Source organism: Lygodium microphyllum, chromosome 22 (assembly GCF_053477565.2).
Source record: "Lygodium microphyllum isolate KBCC chromosome 22, Lygodium_microphyllum_v1.1.10, whole genome shotgun sequence".
Lineage (NCBI taxonomy): Eukaryota > Viridiplantae > Streptophyta > Polypodiopsida > Schizaeales > Lygodiaceae > Lygodium > Lygodium microphyllum.
This window is the reverse complement of record NC_141156.1, coordinates 39,093,205-39,113,541: the sequence shown is the minus strand read 5'-3', so window position 1 is coordinate 39,113,541 and position 20,337 is coordinate 39,093,205. Positions and strand designations below refer to the sequence as shown.

At 43.2% G+C, this 20,337-nt stretch overlaps 1 protein-coding gene across 1 annotated transcript in view; it reads right to left on the bottom strand.

The window, feature by feature from the left end:
• The window catches only part of LOC148017047 (ARM repeat superfamily protein), a 58,243-nt gene extending 57,855 nt beyond the window's left edge, over positions 1-388 (bottom strand). Inside the window, exon 1 of the mRNA XM_087663476.1 lies at positions 91-388. Within this exon, the coding sequence (XP_087519602.1) occupies positions 91-156 (66 nt within the window). The 5' untranslated portion in view covers positions 157-388. The remainder of the gene's footprint in view (positions 1-90) is intronic.
• Between the last annotated feature and the right edge of the window lie 19,949 nt (positions 389-20,337).

Here is a 20,337-nt window from a genome sequence, read left to right as displayed (position 1 = left end):
AATTTACATAATCTACAGAGCGTATTCGCTATAGAACAGCTGATAGGCAGTAATTAGTACGTGACACGGGAGTTCAATTGTTGTCTATACCTCTTGCTCTGTCGAAGCGGCAGCGGGAGCTTGGTGCTCGGAAGACAGTGAAATGTCATCGGCCATCTCCTCCCGTTTCTTCAGCTTCCGTCATAAACGTTGGAGCAGAAGATTTCGACCGTCAAAGTGACATGTCTCCCGGAGCAGGGGGAGGGGAAGAAAAAGCAGAGATGTTACGTTTCCTTCTCTCCCGTGGGATTCATCTAGCAATGCTAGCCAAACAAAAGATCTTCTCTCTCTCTCTCTTTTTTTTTCCGTGAATCCTCTCTCTCTCTCTCGTTCTTGCACAGGCAAAAGGGCACAGACAAGCATCCAGCAGCCCCACTGCGTTTGCGCTTTTGTCTACCGGCTGCCCCGGTCGCCAAAATATCTGACTGCCAACTGCCGGTGCACCTCACAATCATTTCCCGTTAAGTACTCTTGCAAAACTTTGAAGCGTGGTAGATTTAGGGTGGGTTCACACTTGCACGGTGGACAAAAGGGTGAAAAATCCCATTTTCCACCCATCTACAAGGATTTCCCAAGAGTTGTAACTTGTCCGCCATCTCATTCACATTAGTGGTGGACAAAGAAAGGAGCCAAAGAGAAGACATGGCATGAAGGAGAAGTATCCGTGCTGGGCAAGCCAGAAGAGAGGAGCAAAAACTTGGCCATGACATGTCAAAAAAGGCCCCTAATTTTTTTGGCATTCCACCATGTGTGTGAACATACAGTTTTCCATGCTGAAATTTGATTGGCCATCTGTATTTGGGATCAGCCCTCAAATTTGAAGGTTGCAACGCCCTTCAAAGGGGTTTTGACCCTTCTCTAGAAGCCTAACAACTTATGTGACATTCAAAAAAAATGCTTTTCATGAGAATGACCTTCAACAATTGAAGTGTTAAACCTTTTATGAATTTTCAAAGGAAAGTTGAAAAATAAAATCAGCATTCAGAGAGAAATGTAAAAAACAATTACACTTTTCAAAAGAAGGGTGCATTTCAAAGACACCCTTCAAATAAAATTTTAAAATCTAATAATAAGTTTAAATTTTAATTTTAATTTTGAATAATTAGATTTGGAATCCTAACTTCTAGTCTCTAGAATCTAAGTTCTAGACTTCTACTATGGGGTACACGGTACACCTGTCACCCACCTTCCAAAATAATAAATTTGGTTATTGAAAATTAAAATTTAACCGTGCACCCAGTGTCCACCTTCCAAAATCCTTAAATTCCTGTGCCATGTGGAGTCAATACCTAAACTTTAAAGGGCCAAGCCTCAAGGGCCATTCGCCAGCGGGCACTTTCTAATTTCTCAAGTCTCAGACTCTCCTCCTCAAGTCCTCCTAATTTCTCAAGTCTCTCCTCTTGAGACTTGAGTCCTCTCGAGTCTCCCTCTCGCTCTTTCATCGCTCATTCGCTGGAGCCTGGAGGCTGGAATGTCCTTGAGCCTTGAGGGCCGAGGCCTCGCTCTCACTGTCTCCCGAGACCCTAGAGTCCTGGACCCTCTCGCTTGAAGCCTGGGCCCTGGCCCCTGATTCATGAACTGTGAAGGCTTGAGCCTTGAGATGAGCCGCTGAAGCCCTCTTGCTTGAAGCCTCTCGCTGAAGTCTGGACCCTCTCACTTGAAGCCCTCTCGCTGAAGTCTGGACCCTCTCGCTTGAAGCCTGGGCCCTGGCCCCTAGGGCCTGATTCCTTTAAGGCTCAGCCTTTGACTGAGCCGTAATCCCTAGGGCCGCAGGGCGTGCGTCGTGACCCCTCGGGCCTAGCCCCTGCCGTGGCGGACTGGAGTCTGGCCCAGTGGCCCTCGGACTGGCCCAGTGGCCCCTGCCCTCGCTCCCCTGAAGACGGCCCTGGAGACTACGGTTGGGACTCGGGAGTCCCTTTGTCTCTCTCCCCTCGCACGGGCTCTGTCTCTCTCCCCTCGCTCGAGCCCTGGAGGCTGCGGCCTGGGCTCCCCCCTGGAGGCTTCTACTCAGCTGGCGGCTGGGAGTCTACGGCCTGGGCTTTGAAGACTGTGGCCTGGGCTCCCCCCTCTCTCTCTCGCTTGGCCCTGGAGGCTGCGGCTTGGGCCCTGGAGGCTGTGGCTTGGGCTCCCGAGTCCCCAAGTCTCTCTCTCACGACTCGACTTGCCACCTGACCTTGGAGACCAGCTCTACCTCTCCAGTCATCAAACTTCCAAGTCCAGTATTGTCGATTTTGATGAGGTAAATTGGGTTAGGATTTTGAAACTTTGTTTTGCAAATTTGTGTGTGTTTGTCCTTATTGGGAGTGCCATGTATCAAGCATTGGTGAATCTCTTGGTTATAATCTGTCTTGTAATATCATAAGCATAGAAATGAAACCTACAAATTTGGATGAGCAAGAACAATAGATTATAATGCAGAAATAGAGAGAAATAGCAAAGTAAAGGCGGTCCATTTTGTGTCATCAATCTGTAGTCATTGTGCTATGTTTATCTTGCTATGCTGAAAATAAAGATGGTGAAATTTGAATTAAGATGGTGAAATTTGAATTCATTTATCTTGCTATGCAAATCCCATGAAAGAGAACATAATAATGATTTCCTAACCACAAATTCTAGTTGAGTCACATTTAAACATGGTGGTAAATGCAAGGTGTTAGCACTGAAGACTCACTAGAAACCACAGTTGCCACTTGAAGAGTTTTCATCACAAATGCAATGGTTTTATTATATCTATGCTAGTAAATAGAGATGCTAATTGCTCCTTGAAGAGTTGTGTGGAGAGACATAGAAATAAGCTCCTTCTCAATGCAAGTCCATGCATTACAAAATACGATTTCTAGTTGGTAGGTATTGCCATGGATAAGATTAGGCATAGATTGAACAATGTAGACTATGTAGCATGCATTGAATATGGTAACTATCTTATTACATTTGCTAGCTATTCTTTGTGGCAATTGTATAAGACGTTGAAAAAAAAAGTGTGCTTAACACCTCAATTTATTCCATATTCAAGCATGTCTACAATCAGCTTATTTTAGTTTCAAGCTTTTTTGACTTGTGATTTTTGATTCTACTCAAGTCATTGATCTTCTGAGTTGTGTTTAGATACATGTAATATAGAATTAACTTGCTTAGTTTCAGTTAAATACATTATTTGAATGCGATTATGGGGTGGCTGTGCTTTTTTTTTTTTGATAATTTGAATGCATGTTTAGATGCATATGTTAATTAGTTTCATGTCACTTTTTAGGTTTTGGTGTGATTATTGGGTGTTTGTGCTATTTTTTGTGTATATAAGTAAGCAAATAGGTAAGCTTGCTCTATATTATGTGATATTAAGTGAATATGATTTATTAGTGATAGCTCTCTATTCTACAACTTCATCCACACTATTAAATTGATCAAAATGTAAAGAAGGGAGTGGATGTATGCATATCAAGTGCTGCATGCATGTTAGTTTTAAAGTCTTGTTGATATGTTATTTTAGGATGGGAAGGCCTAAAAAGGATAAGCGTCAAAGATTGCTTGAGCAGATCGGGATTACTTTTCCAAATGTAGAATGTTTAGAGAATGAAAGTGCAAATGGTATTCTTAATGGGAAAAAGAGAGTATATGTTCGTAGCTATGTATCCTCATGGAAGCTTCTCTATCCTTGGTCTTATTCAATCTTGGATGAAGAGGGGAAGGAGAGAGGAAGTGCTCAATTTGCACTTCATTGAACATGCCAAATCCTTTTGGAGGAAAAGGTAGCACTACCATTCAAAAGCAAGCATTGGCTATCCATAATGCCTCCGAGTCGCATAAGTTAGCAGTTCAGCGCAAAAGCTTTATGGCTGGTGAAAACGTAAAGCATATTGACAAGCATGTGGAACTTATGGTAGACAATGAGAAGTGTAGAATTATTAGTGTTATACAAATCATGTATAGGGTTGCCATAAAGGACATGTCTTTAGAAGCATTTGAAGATGAATGTAAATTTCTCATGTATATGAAAACTCCTAGCATGCCTCTTTCTTGCGAGTATTCAGCTTATATCAATCCATCCTCTGGAAAAGATTTTCTCTCAGCCATGTATATGGTATATTGGGAACAACTTAAGGAGGAGATTGGGCACAATCCATTTTTTTCTATCATTGTAGATGAAAGCACGGATAGAAGGTTTGAGAAGCGTCTCATCCTTTATATCACATACTTAAAGGATGGTGGTGTAGGCTCTCCTAAAACCTCCTTTGTGAAACTCATTGGTATTGATGATGGAAAGGCTCAATCCATGTATGAAGGCATTATGAAAGTGCTGCATCAATTAGATCTTCCACTTTCTGAGATGGTTGCTATGGGCTCGGATGGTGCTGCGTCTATGGTTGGAAGAAGATCTGGATTATTTTCAAAGCTTTGCAAGGATGTACCACATTTGCTTGGGGTACATTGTATTGCCCATAAGGAAGCACTTGTAGTTAAAGATACATGTGAATGCTTTGCAGAGATTAGCTATGTGGATAGCTTTGCTAACAAAGTTCGAGAATGGATAGGAAATTCGTCTCTTCGAAGAGCCGAAGTGATCAAGCTCATGCTTGCCTTTTTACCAAGAAATTACGAGATAATGAGAATTCATGGTGTGAGATGGTTGTCGCGTGGAAATGTCATGAAAAGGTATACATTTGATTAGTTATTAGCTTTAGATTAGATTAATTCTAATTTTATTCTTGTTTTTTTTTTAAACTTAGTTGTTTTGTCATTGTAGGTTGGTAAAAGTGCTGCCTATATTGTTGGAATGTTGGAAGACAAAGTATCCAGCAATGTATAAAAAAACAACAAATTTTCAATTGCTATTTATTATTCATTTCATGGCAGATGTACTTAAAGAAACTAATGTATTGAGCCAAAAATTTCAGGAAAATGATTGTGACATTACAATGATTGGAAGAGAGATAGATGTGCTTATCAATCTCTTGAAGGGTTGGTATTTGACTGATACATTTGCAAATGGATCTAAGTACTTAACTAGCTTCATTAAGGCAACAAACAATGGATTGTTCTTAGTGAAAGACAAAGAAGGTGTTATACATCTACATGTGTTGCAGTTCACTTCATTAGTGGGCAAAGCACAAGAGATCACTTTTGATGAATGTACATGGTTAGCAAAGGCTTTTATTCAGAGGTTGATAATCAACTTTGATGAAAGGTTTCAAGATCATCACTTGTTCAATGCAGCAAAGCTATTTTCTCCTAAAAACTATTCCAAAGATCCACAAATTCGAGGCCAATTAGTTCGACAATATCTCTCTCAGCTTTGCGAGAAATTTGGTAAAGGAGAGAGGTCTTTGATTCAGCCTGAGCAATGTGAAGGTGAGTTGCAAAGATTTGTTCTATATCTCTTTGAATCCTATCCCTCAAAGGGACTTCTTGAAGCTTGGAGACAATGTGGTGGGGAAATAGAATGGATGCAAATGTTTCCTGCTTTGTACAAGTTATGGCAGATTGTGGTAGTCCTACCTGCAAGTTCAGCTGCTTGTGAAAGAGGGTTTTCAAAACAGAATCGTGTTAAAAGTGATGAGAGATCATGTTTATCTCTCACCACTTTAGATATGCTCATGTTCATGTCTCTTTCTTCTCCAGAAAACTTGGAAGAAGTAGATTGGAATTTGATTTTTGAGGTATGGAAAAATATGAAGGTGAGACGCACTCAAGCTTTAGGGGCATCATAAGAAGTAACAACAATGACTTTTGGATATTATACTATGTCATGGGCATTGTACAAGAACTTTTTGTAATCACTTTAACATTTTGTTGGCAACTTGCCTAAATTTATATGATATGCAATGTACATGCCCTCTTATGAGTACTACGACAATAGAAATTTTTTGTAATGATCTTTAACATTTTTTTTGGCAACTTACCTAAATTTATATGATATCAAATATACATGTTCTCTCTTTTTCATGTATTTTGTAAGTGCTTTAAAAAGTCTATTTAAGTCAATTTGTAAGTGCATATATAATCTAATCCAACTTTACTTGTATTATATGTGGATTCGACTATTCTACTCTTATACTACAATATATGAGAGTTGAAGTAAACTTTTAAAAAGCATCCTTCAACTTAGAAATGCTCATAAAAAATGTACTTATCTAATGAAAGTTAACCCTTATTTTTAGCCATCATTTTTGAAGTGCAGACTCATTTTTGCCCTTCAAAAAGAAAAGTCATGGTACCCTTCAAATTTGAGGGCTGTTTGGGATGCCTGTTTGTCTGCCGGGTTTGAACCCACCTTTAGAGCGCGCTGATGCACTCCTTGCTAGTGATAATGTAGTAATGTACTGCTTGTGCCCCCCCGCACCCCTCTCTCCCCTCGTGTACATGGCAAGAAAGCTTTGCTTAATATCACAGAACATAGATGACATACATGCAGATCATTTGGGAAGGCTAATACAAGAATATATTTTTTGACAATGACTTGAGCACCACATCCCCAAAGGGCTAATAAAATATCTATTTGCTTGTAATAATGTATTTTTTTAATAGTAATCATTTTGATAGTCAATATTGCCCTTGTCGTGATGGGAAAGGAGCCACTTCGCAGGGTATTGCAACATTTAACCTTGAAGCGTGTACGTCTAGACCATGAACTTGCAAGCCAAGGCTTGGAAAGGACTCATGCCTTGAAACATGGGCTGGATCCACTAAAACACACAAGTTACAATCATTAAAGAGCGTGATCATGAAAGTTTGTCTAATGTAAAAGTTAAGGATGAAAGTTTAAAGTGCATATATCTATTGATAAGGTTATTACATGACATTGGTATTTTGTTTTCATATTGCACTCTAAAAGAGCTTTTGTTTTAGAAGTCCCATGTTAGCCTAAATGATTAATACTAAAAGAAGGGATTACTTAATAAGGTGAGTAAATTTTCCATACTAGTAATTGTCACTAAATCAATGTTTGATAGTCCTTAACTTGAGAAGAAAGCATCTTACTATTATATTATTTTAGCTATAGGTTTGGAAAACCCTCGAACCTCCAGAGGGCTTCCCAAACCTGCTCCCTTTTCCAAACCTCCATTTTTCAATCAAATCCCCCTCCTCTCCTCTCTTTCTCACTTGCAATATCTCATTTTCTCTTCCCCTTCCCTTTTTTCATTAAAGCCTTCCCCCCCCCCCACCCCAACTCCCTTTTTTAAATTAAAACCCCTTCCCTTCTCTCTCACTTATAATCTCTCTCTCTTTCTTTTTCCCATCCCCTTTTTAATTAAATTCTTTCCCCCTCCCCCTCCCCCTCTCTTCTCATGTGTAGACCTTAGATTCTCTCTCTCTCTCTCTCTCTCTCTCTCTCTCTCTCTCTCTCTCTCTCCCCTTTAATTACATCAAACTTCTTTTTAAATCAAAAGTCTCCCTCACACACATATTCTCTCTCTCTCTCTCTCTCTCTCTCTCTCTGATTAAACTTTTTAATTTAAACTTTTCTTTAATTAAATATTTTAAAAGTTTTTTAATTAAAAATTTTTCAAACATAGTTTTTCACACACTTTGAGAAGGAAATAGAATAAAAGAGAAAGAGAGAAGAGAGAAGAAAAAGAAGAATGATAAAAAGAAGAAGACTGAGAGAGAAGGGGAAGAAAGAGGAAAGAGAATAGTCTTTTTTTAATTAAACATTTTTCTTCTCCCCTTCCCCCCTCTCTCTCATGCGTAGGGCCTAGGTTCTCTCTCTCTCTCTCTCTCTCTCTCTCTCTCTCTCTCTCTCTCTCTCTCTCTCTCTCTCTCTCTCTCTCTCTGTTAGATTAAACTTGTGTTGAGTGTTGAAATGACTTGTTTTTTGGCTGATTTTTGTTGTTTTTGAGAGCTGAATGGTTGATTTTATGAGATGATTGATTGGTTTAGAAGTGGTTTGAGAGTGTTTTGGATGATATTGATTGTGTTTTGGAAGATCATGATGTTTGTTAGTGGTTCTGTGATGTTCTGATAGGTTCTGATTGGTTCTGTATACCTTCTGTTTTGTTCTGTTTTGGTCTGTTTTGTTCTGATTGTCTTCTGTTAAGGAGGGATGGAGTATTGATTGATGAAGATTGAGATATTGTGAAAGCTTATTGAATGGTTTGTGAAAGTTTGGAATGGTTTAAGAATGAGTTATGTGGTTTTGATGACCTTCTGTAGGTCTTCTGTTCTGTTCTGTACTGTAGCTGTTCTGGTACTGTTCTGTGACTGTTCTGTATGCTTCTGTATGTGTTCTGATGGATAAGAAGTGTAGCTTGGGAAAGTTTTCTAGCCGTGGAAAGAGGTGAATACAAGTGCGAAAGAAGTGAAAGAAGTAGCTGCTGAAGACTCAAGTGAAGACTAGAGTGAAGTGACAGTAGTGAGCTATGAAAGGACACTGTAGTGGCTCTGGTGACTCTTCATATCAGACATACCTCTTGGAAGGGTTATCCACGACCTAAGAAGGATTATTGAGAGTGATTTTTGAGATATTGTAGTGAGGATATGATGTATTATTGATGGAGAGAGAGAGAGAGAGAGAGAGAGAGTCAGAGATAGCCAAATCTACTCAAACAAAGTGATTGTATATGAGAGATTGAGAGAGAAGACTATGAAGATATTGAAGATGAATACTATGTGATGTATTTCCATTCAAAGATGGTGTATTCATTTGCTTTCTTTGTTCTATTGATGGATTTTATGAAGATATTGAAGAATATGATTGATTCTATCAAATCTGTGGGAGATCTACATGGGTGTTTTTGGTGCGCAGCTGGGGAAACTTGCCATCAACAAGCACCAGAAGAGGTGGAAAATGAAGGAAACGGCATTGCCAAGAAGAGAAGAATTCAATGGATGTTTGTAAAGTTCCTTCTTCCACTGAAGAGTTGGAATTTCTCATAATCAAAGCCACTTTCCACAAGAAGTTCATCCCATAATGGCGGAAACACATCACCATCATGATGCATGCTCTATGTGGTGGACAGTTTCCTCTTCCTGTTGAAGCAGCAGAAACTTGCATCTTGGTGGCAAACTGTTTGGGAATAAACTGAAGAGTAGAAACAGAGAGAATGACCATACATGGAAGATTTGGCATTCATTGAGAAGTTTCCAGACAACATCAAGTGGGAGATTGTGAAGAAGCTTCAGGAGTCTTGGTCTGTAGAGGTTCACAAAGACAAGAAGGAAAAGAGTTGGAATTTGTTCGTGGATGCTCAACAGCAAGATACATGGGATGCTTGGTGTACTGATAATCTTCTGTTTGTTCAATTAGCAACCCACTGGAAGTTGGTAGACAGAGTGTTTTTCACAACATACACTGTTGAAACCATCAAAAGCTGGCATTACTACTTTAGAATCGAATACCTTCCTCTGTGCAGTGGAATGAAAGCAGAATTCAGGGACGTTGAAAAGAAAGAAGTAGAAGAAATGTTGGCAAGAGAGTCCTCCAGAGACTGAAGCCTTCTGTTAACCCTCTGTGGAACACTAACAACATAGTGGAGCCACACCCCTGATGAATGACGCAATAAAGAGGCAAGCGTTAGAGCGAGTCCAGAGGTACGTGAGAAGAGAGAAAGCAAAAATCAAGGCCGAGAACGAGCTCACAGCAGAAGCTGCCTTTGACGCCCTTGCAGAACTCTTTACAGAAGTCCCAATGGCACATCAAGCCCTTCCTCCTCTTGCTGGAGGTCCACTTTCAAGCCAGATCCGTCCTGGAAATATTGATGACAGGCCAGCGAATGTAGTCCCATTGCCAGTTTTTAAGGGAGAGTACAATGAAGACCCCGATCTTCATGTAGCAGAGTTTATAGTAGCATGTGTGGCTAACAATGCCATAACCCCTGAGCATTGGTTAGCAATATTCCCCGCCACTTTTAAGGACGTGGCGTTTCAGTGGTATGAGAGACAAGCAGCAGGAACTTTTGGCACATGGGACGACCTGAAGTTGGCCTTCCTCACTAAATTCAGGCGTGAAGGTTTTGAAGAGCGGATGCGAGAGGAATTTATGAACCTAAGTCAATTCTCTGGAGAAAGAGTAGAAGCTTATGTCTCACGAATGGAATCCATCCTGAAGAGATGGACTAACCATAATCTAGATGATGGCATTTAGAAGGGAGTGTTTCTCAGAGGATTACAACCAGAAGTCCGCAAGTTTGTGGAGTTGCAAAGACCAGCCACCCTGCAAGCTGCAACAGAATGTGCAAGACCGTACGATGAAGTGGAAGCTAGATTAGCGATGAATACAGGAAGAGGAGTCCTACCTCCTCTGATGCCAGGAATGATGTACCCACCAAATGCAGTCCCAGGGACTGTCCCCTACCCTTACCAACAGATGCCTCCAGTATCACAGTACAGTGCACCAAATCCACAGTGGCCACAATCCATGCCTCAAATGATGGTTCAACAACAACAACAATGGTCCCAACCAATTTCCTCCATGACAAATCAGCAGCAACAGTGGAATCCTACCAACTGGAGCCAACAGCCAACAGTTCAAACAGGAGCTCTGAATCAGAACCAAAACAGAGACCCCTCTGTACCAGCCCAACCCGTTTATGCAGTGATTACAGAGACTCCTCAAAACCCTCCTGCCAGTACTCCGGAGGAGAAAGCTTGAAGGATTACTTATCTAACTCAGTTGCAAACATAAAAAAGGAGTTGATGGATGCGATTACAGAGCAACTACAGACGCTGAAAGTGAATACCGCTAGCATATCCAACGTTGCAGGAGCAGAAAGAGATGTGATGCGATCAAATACTTGGTGTGGTAAGTGTCATCAAGTAGGCCATTTAGCCACTGAATGTACACGCAAACCAACCATTCCTGGAGCCTTCTGTTCCTACTGTTTGCGGAAGAACCATACAGAGGACATTTGCTCTCTGAAGGAGATGCATGATAGGAGAAGGAAGGAAGAAGATGCAATATTTAACTTGCTGAAATCCAAAATGACAACACAAGATATTGGACCCAAGCCTAGAGAGTTTGGTCTTAATTTCGGACCCAGAAGATTTCCTTCTCAAAGTTACAGAGGAAGACAGTCTTGCGGTGGTCAGAGATCAGAAGTGGAGTGTTATAGATGTGGAGAAAAGGGACACATCTCACCAAATTGTCCAAATCCCAGAAGGTCAGTGGATTACAAGCCCTTATGCAGTCGATGCAAAGGAGAAGGCCACACTGCAAAAGACTGTCCAAGCCCAGCCCCAGTGAAAAACAGTGCTACTGATAGTCCGGCCAAGGCCCGAGAGCCTACTCCAATTTAGTGGAATTGGAAGTTGCTGCCATCACTCGTGCAAAGCAGAAGGAACCACCTATCCAGAAAGAAAATAACCCTCCAGTCAGAACAGTAAAGTTCAACCTTCCACCAGAAGAACAGATCAGAACAGAGCCTGACAGTGCCGTACAGAGCCCTACAGTGCCACAGAGAGTTACAGAGACAGTTACAAAGACAAGACCAGAGGTCCAGGAGACAGAAGAGGAGGAAGTGCCACAAGTGGCAGAAGACGTTCCCATGATGCCTCTGTTGGAAGAAAGAGGGAAAATGAAAATGGGTGTTGCCCCATTCCCTAACCGATTAGAGAAGCCAGTGGATCCTATTAAAGAATACGATCTGGTCAGAGATCTAGATACCTTTAGACCAAATCTCACATTCCGACAATTATTGATGTTGTCTCCCAATTGCCGGAAAAGGTTCAAAAGTATATTGACAAGAAGACGTGGTTTAAGGATTGCTCCCTCAACAGTGACAAAGTCCAACAAGGCTCCAGAGCTTGTAAAAGAAGTGGATGTGGCTAACGCTGTCCTAGATCCAGGTACCCCAAAGACTGGCGTGTGGATAGAAGGCTGCTTCATTTCAAATGCACTGATTGATGGTGGTTCATCAGTGAATATTATGACGGATGTGACAATGAAGGATCTAGGCCTACAAGGTGTGCAACCCACCCAATGGCTCATCAGACTGGCGGATCAGAGTAGAATCAAGACTTTGGGCATTCTCCCATATGTGAAGACTACAGTGGCTGGAAAAGATTATTGGCTAACCTATCTGGTGGTGAAGCCAAACTCTTATGGCACATCCTACCCTCTGTTACTGGGCAGACCATGGCTTTTTGAAGCCAGAGCAAGGACGGATTGGTTCAAAGGAACCTTGACCTTGGGTAGAGGGCCCAATAAAGTGGTGCTGAAACTGTATGGTTCTCAAAAAGGACATGGATCCACCTCCTTGGAATTATCTTCTGACTCCCCTAATGAGGCTACAGATGGAACATCAACAGACGAAGATGCTGTCAAACAGATCCTTCCTAAGAAAACAATGGCACATTCCTTAACAGTGGATACTGTAAGCCGACTTCCAAAAGATGCAAAGCCATTATCAATGGGTGAATACTTCCTGCATGAACCAGGAATGACTTTTGAAATCACTTCTGACAGTGAGATAGAAGCATGGATGTACTGCTCTCCCTGTTACATGGCCATAGCAGAGACAGAGACAGAGGCAGGAGAGGAAACAGAGAATCTGTTCTTCGCCTGCAGAAGCAGAAGCAGAGACAGAAGCAGAAGCAGAAGCAGAAGCAGAAGCAGAAGCAGAAGCAGAGACAGAGACAGAAGAGGATGGATATGATATGAAGGAAGAAGGTTATGAAAGTGAGCTAGAAGAGTTTATTCCACCCGAAGAGGATATATATGAAGAAGAAGTTCCAGAAGCATCAGAAGTAGACGAGCTCATGCTATGGGACAGAATGGTGATGGTACCATTTGGTCTGGTAAATGGATCTTCTTATATGCAAAACCTTTATAAGGAATGGATTAAGAAGAATAAGCCGTTTTTCAGCAGTGGCTCATGCTGTTCTAATCCATCTTTGCCTAAGAAAGATGATGATGATGCACCGTGCCAACAAGCACCAGTCGCACCAACCCAACAGGCATCAGAGGGTCCCTGTTATGTGACCTTCCTGGATGTGTCATCTTCAGAAGAGGAGTCTTCAAGCCAAGAGGTAATTAATTTTGAAACCAAACCCGAAACGGCCCTAATCCCATTTCAACATCTCAAAGAGCACCCTAAGTCTCCACCAAAAGAAGAAGTTGGTTCTAGTGGAACATAAGAAAAGGACACCACTCCCTTGAAGGAGTCGGATCTGTATCCAGAAGCAATCCGTGGGACCTTCATCCGTGAAGTCGAAGGTGAAAGGTAGTTAACCTTTGTGGATGCAGATTGCACTGAACGCCACTTGAAGGTGGGTAGCAGCCTCCCAGAAGAGCAGTTGTCAACCTTGTACAACTTGTTGAAAGAAAATTTGGACGTGTTTGCGTGGTCCTACAAAGACCTAAAGGGGATTGATCCCACAATATGTCAACATCATATTGACTTGGAGCCTAATGCCAAGCCAGTACGACAACGACAGAGGCGAATGAACCCGAATTATTCCACATTGGTGAAAGTAGAGCTGCTGAAGCTTCTGGAAGCTAAGTTCATCTATCCAGTGGCAAATAGTGAATGGGTTTCACCCATCGTGGTTGTACCCAAGAAGAATGGCAAGCTTCGAATATGTGTGGACTTCCGCAAGTTGAATTCCAAGACGAAGAAGGATCACTTTCCTGTCCCTTTCACAGACCAACTATTGGACACAGTGGCAGGACATGAGCTTTATTCCCTTTTGGATGGATTCAGCGGATACAACCAAGTCCAAATCGCAGAAGAAGACCAGTCCAAAACAACCTTCACCACAGAATGGGGGATCTATACTTACCGAGTGATGCCATTTGGGCTCTGCAATGCCCCTGCTACTTTCCAGCAAGTCATGATGGCCGCATTCCAAAATCATCTGCACGACTTTATTGAAGTATATTTGGATGACTTCTGTGTCTATAGTTTGATCCGTCAACATTGGGAACACTTGGAACAATGCTTTGACCGATGCCGGGAGTATGGGATTTCCCTCAACCCTGACAAATGCATCTTTGGGGTCTCTTCTGGAGTTCTGTTGGGCCACATTATCTCTGCACAAGGGATATCAACAGACCCTGCAAAGATCGCAGCTCTGACCGCACCCACCAACCTCAAACAGTTGAGGGGATTCATAGGCCATGTGGGTTACTACAGAAGGTTCATAGCTCATTTTGCAACAAAGGCAACCTCCTTGCACAAGCTTCTGAGGAAATATGCAGAGTTTACTTGGACGGAAGAATGTGATAAAGCCTTCCACACTCTGAAGCAGTGCCTGATTGAGGCACCCATTCTGCAACCTCCTGATTGGACGAAGGAGTTTCATGTACACACTAATGCATCTATTGAAGGCTTAGGCGCAGTCCTATGCCAGAAGGGCTCCTCGAAGCTGGATCAACCGATCTATTATGCAAGCCGAAAAGTCACTGATAGGGAACGAAACTATACAGTGACAGAGCTTGAGTGCTTGGCAATAGTGTTTGCCCTAGAGAAGTTTCGCCACTACCTCCTATCCACCCACTTTAAATTTTATATGGATCATGAGGCCCTATCCTTCCTAATGAACAAAGCAAATGTGAAAGGATGAATGATGAGATGGCTCCTTTTATTCCAGGAGTTTGACTTTGAGGTGATTACTAAGCCTAGCCTGGTCGTTCCCATGTTCTGGCTGATCATCTGTCGCATATCCCACAAACTGCAGACGAGGAGCAGGATGACCCAGACCTCCCTGATGCTTCCCTATTCTTGGTAGAAACTGTAACTCCCTGGTATGCAGACATTGCCAATCTGCTGGCAATCCAACAGTATCCTCCTTGTATTTCTAGTCAGGAAAGGAAGAAGCTTATGCTGGAATCAACCCCCTACACCTTGTTAGGCGGTGCACTGTACAAGAAAGGCAAAGATGAAGTGCTCCGAAGATGTATTGCAGGATATGAGATTGGGATTGTTTTGAAGGCTTGCCATGACGAGCCATGTGGAGGCCACTTTGCAGGAGAAGCTACAGCCAGGAAGGCTCTGCTAGCAGGATATTGGTGGCCTACAATTCACAAGGATGCCTATGATTACTGTAAAAGATGTGATGCTTGTCAGAGAATGGGGAAACCCACCAAGACAAGTGCCATGCCACTGCAACCTATCCTTCCCTTAAAGCCATTTGAGAAGTGGGGCATCGACTTCGTAGATCCAATCGATCCTCCTACCAGAAGGAAGCAGAACCGATACATCCTCGTATGTACGGATTATGTTACAAAGTGGTGTGAAGCTAAAGCCCTAAAGCGGGACGATAGTAACAGCGTGGCCCTGTTCATGTACGAGAATATCATCACCCGTTTTGGCAGTCCCTTAGAGCTGGTAAGTGACAGAGGCACTCATTTCCTCAACAAAGTCATGGAAGAGTTGACAGAGTTGTATAAGATCTGCCATCGCAAGTCCACTCCTTATTACCCTAGAGCCAACGGCCAAGTCGAAGTCACCAATGCATCCTCTGCTCGATTCTGACAAGAACAATTGCCGCACATCGTCGCGATTGGGATGATCGACTTACCGAGGCCCTCTAGGCATACAGAACCTCCCATAAAGCAGCAACAGGACAGACGCCCTTCCAGCTGGTGTATGGTACAGAAGCTATTTTCCCTCTTGAACTAGAATTACCCTCTTTACGAGTGGCTATCAAAGAGCGTTTGGGGGACGATGATTCACTGCAATGCCGTCTCCTGCACCTGGAATGTTTGGACGAAATTCGCAGGATGGCTCTACAGTGCATGGAAGCCACGCAAGCTCGACGCAAGGCTTACCATGACAGCTTCATCAAGCACAAGGAGTTCAAAGAAGGCGATTTGGTCCTAGCCTATGATTCACGATTTGGCAAGTTTCCTGGCAAGCTCCAACAGCGGTGGATGGGCCCCTATAAGGTACTTGCCGTCAACCCTAATGGCTCTGTCCAAGTGTAGACCGTTGATGCCTCTGATGATCCCTTTCTGATCAATGGATATCGCCTGAAGAAGTACTTTCCTCCTTGGGGATCTTGACAATTACGGTCACTTGATCTTTTCCCTCATTGGCGCGGCACTGTACTTCTTATGATGCTACTTTTGATAGCCGTTCTTTAGTCACTCCTGATGAAGTGGACGCAACCCTCTGTCCCCTCAAAACCCCCTTCCAGTCTTGATCTCTTATCCTCTATTTTCCACCAGCGACAGTGGCGAGGTTGGTTTTGATACATGGTCTCTCTACCATTCCCTTGCTTAATTCGAAGAAAAAAAAAAGAAAAAATATATATATATCGGTCATGGGAGAAAAGGACTTAGGTCCCTGTCATGCTAACCTATTCTTCGAGAAAAGGTGGAAACACCCTCGGGAATAGGGGAAAATTAAAAAAAAATTAAAAAAAGGAAAAAAAAAGAAGACAAAAAAATAATAAGAAAAACAAATCTGTTATGAGAGAAAAGGAAGCAATTCCCTGTCATAGCAGGCCTCGTTCCAAGAAAATGTGGTAAACACCCTTGGGCGGGAAGCTGGCTGTGGAAAAGGTGGCAACACCCAGCAGTCCAGAAAGTGGATTCATTAATTGATATCCCCAGGATCCAATTCCGAAGCTGCCTCCCTTGGTACGCTGTGTCCTGGGTCTTTCTGCAGAGTGTCTACCTGTCCTCTCGCAGACGACATGTCCTATCTAACACAACGTTCGATTTGATAGCTACCTCCCTGGGTACGCCTCTTCAACAACTGACGACGCGATCTTCATCGACAAACAATCGAGTGACGTGAGCTTTCATCCTAACCGGATGGGGAAGTGAGTATGGTTGCCCTCTATAATTATCAACAGAGCGTGAGATAGAGGGTGGGTTGAGTGTGACTGGAGTTTCTTTAATCAATTACCGAGAGGTGAGATTGAGGGACGTTACGATACTTGGAGTCAGGTATGTTTCCGTTTTCCTATGCACCCACGGGATGGGTCTTTGCCGTTATCACAAGACACGTCACCCTGTTCTGTACATTGCACTATAAGGCTCCCTTGCCTTCCTTCTTGCACTTATGCCAGACGGGTTGGACGCACTGATGCACCATCAACTGTGCACCCTGGTATACTCCCTCTGCACCATCCCCTTGTCAATACCTAAACCGGGTGTGCGATATGGGTTTTAATCATTATTCATCGAGTGATATTAGTAATGGGGCAAGTGACTGTTCTCTCATCCCATCTGAGTGTTGTAAGCTGAGTGACTCTCCTTCGTCAGTAATATCGACTCGACGTGATTCATCCATCAACTACCTCCCTGGGTTCTGTCGCGTGGTCCCTGCCACGAAGGACGTGTGCTGTGAAGATGCCTTGGTACCTCCTGTAGTAGCCGACAACGACGGTGGACGTGCCATCGACAGTCAACCTTGATTCTCGATAACATGGACCAAGTTTTTCTAACCCTACACCTTGTTTTGTCAGTGACGGTCATGTTTTAAGTGTGGGGACGTTAGCGGTTGGTCTGTTGTGTGGTATTAGGTCCCTGTTGCTCGGTCAACCCTATCCGTTAAGGTTTTAAGTGTGGGGACGCGTCCCTGCGCATCTACCTTGCATACCGCCCTGCATATGCCTCACTTTGCTCATGCATGTATGCCATGACTTTCTGTTACCCTCCTGGGGTCCCTTCCTCACCCACCCGTCCATTGTCACCCTTCCCTTGGGGCTGTTCCTCCTTCATTTCTCTTTTTCCCTTATTTTGCTGTGTTATCATGTGAACGTATCCTACGTTCAGCGGAATCCCCATCTGCCCTTCTACCCCTGTCCGTCCCTTTGAACTGTCCAATTTTTCTCTTTACCTACCCCTGTTCCGATGCACGGTTTTTGAGTTATTAATTTTTGACGGGTTTTGCGTACTTTAGACCGTTTTCCATGTGAACGTGCTTTTCTTGCTTCGGAACGGTGATCTGACGTCATAGCCCTGACAACACTTTCTCCCTGCCATTTTTCCTTTTTACTCCGTGCCATTCCGATGCACGGTTTGTCCAATATTAATTTTTGTGATTTTTCGGGACATTTTCGTGCGTCTTTTTGACATTTTTCCATGTGAACCTGCCTTGTTTGCATTGGAATTCTAGTTTGATTGGACAGCCGTGTCCAGCGCGACTTTCCCTACATTTTTCCTTTTTTCTTCCCCCTATTTCGACTTTCGAATTTTTAATTATTAATTTTTAAAAGTGTTTTTGAGTGTCTTTTTGGTGTTTTTTGCATGCGAACGCCTTCTAACCCTATCGGAATTGCATTTTAACGTGACAAGCCTGTGAAACTCTATCCCTTGCACATTTTGTGTTTTTACTGCCCTTCGTTCCGGTGCACGGATCGTTTCGTATTCATTTTCGAATCCCTTTTCGGGTCTAATTTTTGATTGTTTCCCATGTGAACGCATCTTCTCTCAGTCGAAACTGTGTTTTGATGTGCTCGGGTTGTCGCGCACATTCTTTTGCACATTTTTTCTTTTTCTCGCACTTCGTTTCGATGTACGGATCTTCCGATCTTAATTTTCGTTTGTGTTTTTGGACCTGTTTTTGTGTTTTTTCCATGTGAACGCCCTTTATTTTCCCCAGAACCCCCATTGCACTTTTTCCCTATCTTCCCCCTGTCGTCTTGCACAATTTTTGTTTTTACATCATTTCGTTTCGATGCCCGAATTGGGAGATATTAATTTTTTTTCTTGTGTTTACGTGTTTCGTGCGACTCGTCCTGCGCGTGAACGTGCCCATTTTTGATTTTACGTGTCTCAACACGCTCCGGTCGCATAAGCGCACCCCGTGCCGACGTCCTGGTGCTGTTCCAATCCCGCCACTGCAATTTTTTTTACCCCGCCCCGCGTACGTGCGCGAGACAGGGGCGCGCCTTTTGTCTTTTTCTTTATTTCTTTATTTATTCCTTAATTTTTTAATTAATTAATTTAAAAAACACTTATTACCCCCCTTCCCGCGTCCGTCTATTGTAACAACCCCTCTCCCTCTCTCCCCTCTTGTTTCACCTCTCTCCCCTCCTTCTGTCTCGCTTTCTCTCTCCCCTCCCTCCTTTCCCACCTCCACCTGCACCTTCTCCCTCCTCCTTCTTCTCTCTCCTATTCTCCTTCTTCTTCCTCCTCCTCCTCCTCCTCCTTCCCCACCCCCTCCTTTCTCAGGCGTCTCCCACAGCCATTTGCCAAACGCCTTCTCCCCTCCCGCGAAGTGTTTTCCTCCCCCCGCCAAACGCCTTCTCCCCCTCCCTCCAAATGCCTCTACCCGCCCACAGTGTCTCCCCTCCACCACCGCCTGCACACGCCATCTTCCTCCCCTTTCAGTGGCCGTCTCCTGCCGCCCGTTAGCCCTTTCGCGCCGCTGCCCGTTAGCCCTTCCGTGCTGCCGCCTGGTCCCGCAGCGCCGCCGCCCGTTAGTACTTTCGTGCCGCCGCCCGGTCTCGCAGCGCCGCCCCTTCGCCCTCCCGCACCCCGCCTGACGCCGTGCGCCGCCGCGCGGGTCTATTCCAAAGTTGTGCATGAATGTCAATGTGAGCATTGATTCCCAACAGCTGGATATATTGTATTTTCATGCTCTTTGTTTGCCTAGCAGATACCTGGTCCTGTTGGAAAGGATGTGATGTCTTCAGTTTTTTCAAAATCCTCCCAAAACCTTTGTAGATGAATCCTTGTCTATGGATCGTTTCCGACAACATCAATCTTTCAAGAGGGATCATCTTCATTGATACCTTTCCAATGTATGGTGGATGCTTTTTAATGAAAATCTCTCTTTTTGGAGGAGTCATTCAGATGGTTGTGTTGTGTGTAGTGTTTGTGTTGTGAGTTCATTTATGTAACACGAACGTGGTGGTTTCCTATTGGATTGGATTTCGTGTGCGAGCTACATTTTGGAGAAATTGTGGTGATGGGGTCGTGGTTGCAGAGTTGAAGCTGGTGCAGATGAAGAAGAAGAAAACTCTTATATCCTTTACAAATTTGTTGTGATTTTTTAGTTTGATAACAAGTGTTAATGTATAAAGGGTTTTCCTTTCTTTTTATTTTTATATCAGATACAGGTTATAAGTTGGGGTCGTGGGTGGATGGATTCTTTTTGAAAAGATATTGCAGATCAAAGTTGAGCTTTTCCCTAAACTTGTATTCCCTTTTTCCTGGGACGCGAGGACGCTTCCTTATTAAGTGTGGGGATATGTTGAGTGTTGAAATGACTTGTTTTTTGGCTGATTTTTGTTATTTTTGAGAGCTGAATGGTTGATTTTATGAGATGATTGATTGGTTTAGAAGTGGTTTGAGAGTGTTTTGGATGATATTGATTGTGTTTTAGAAGATCATGATGTTTGTTAGTGGTTCTATGATGTTCTGATAGGTTCTGATTGGTTCTGTATACCTTCTGTTTTGTTCTGTTT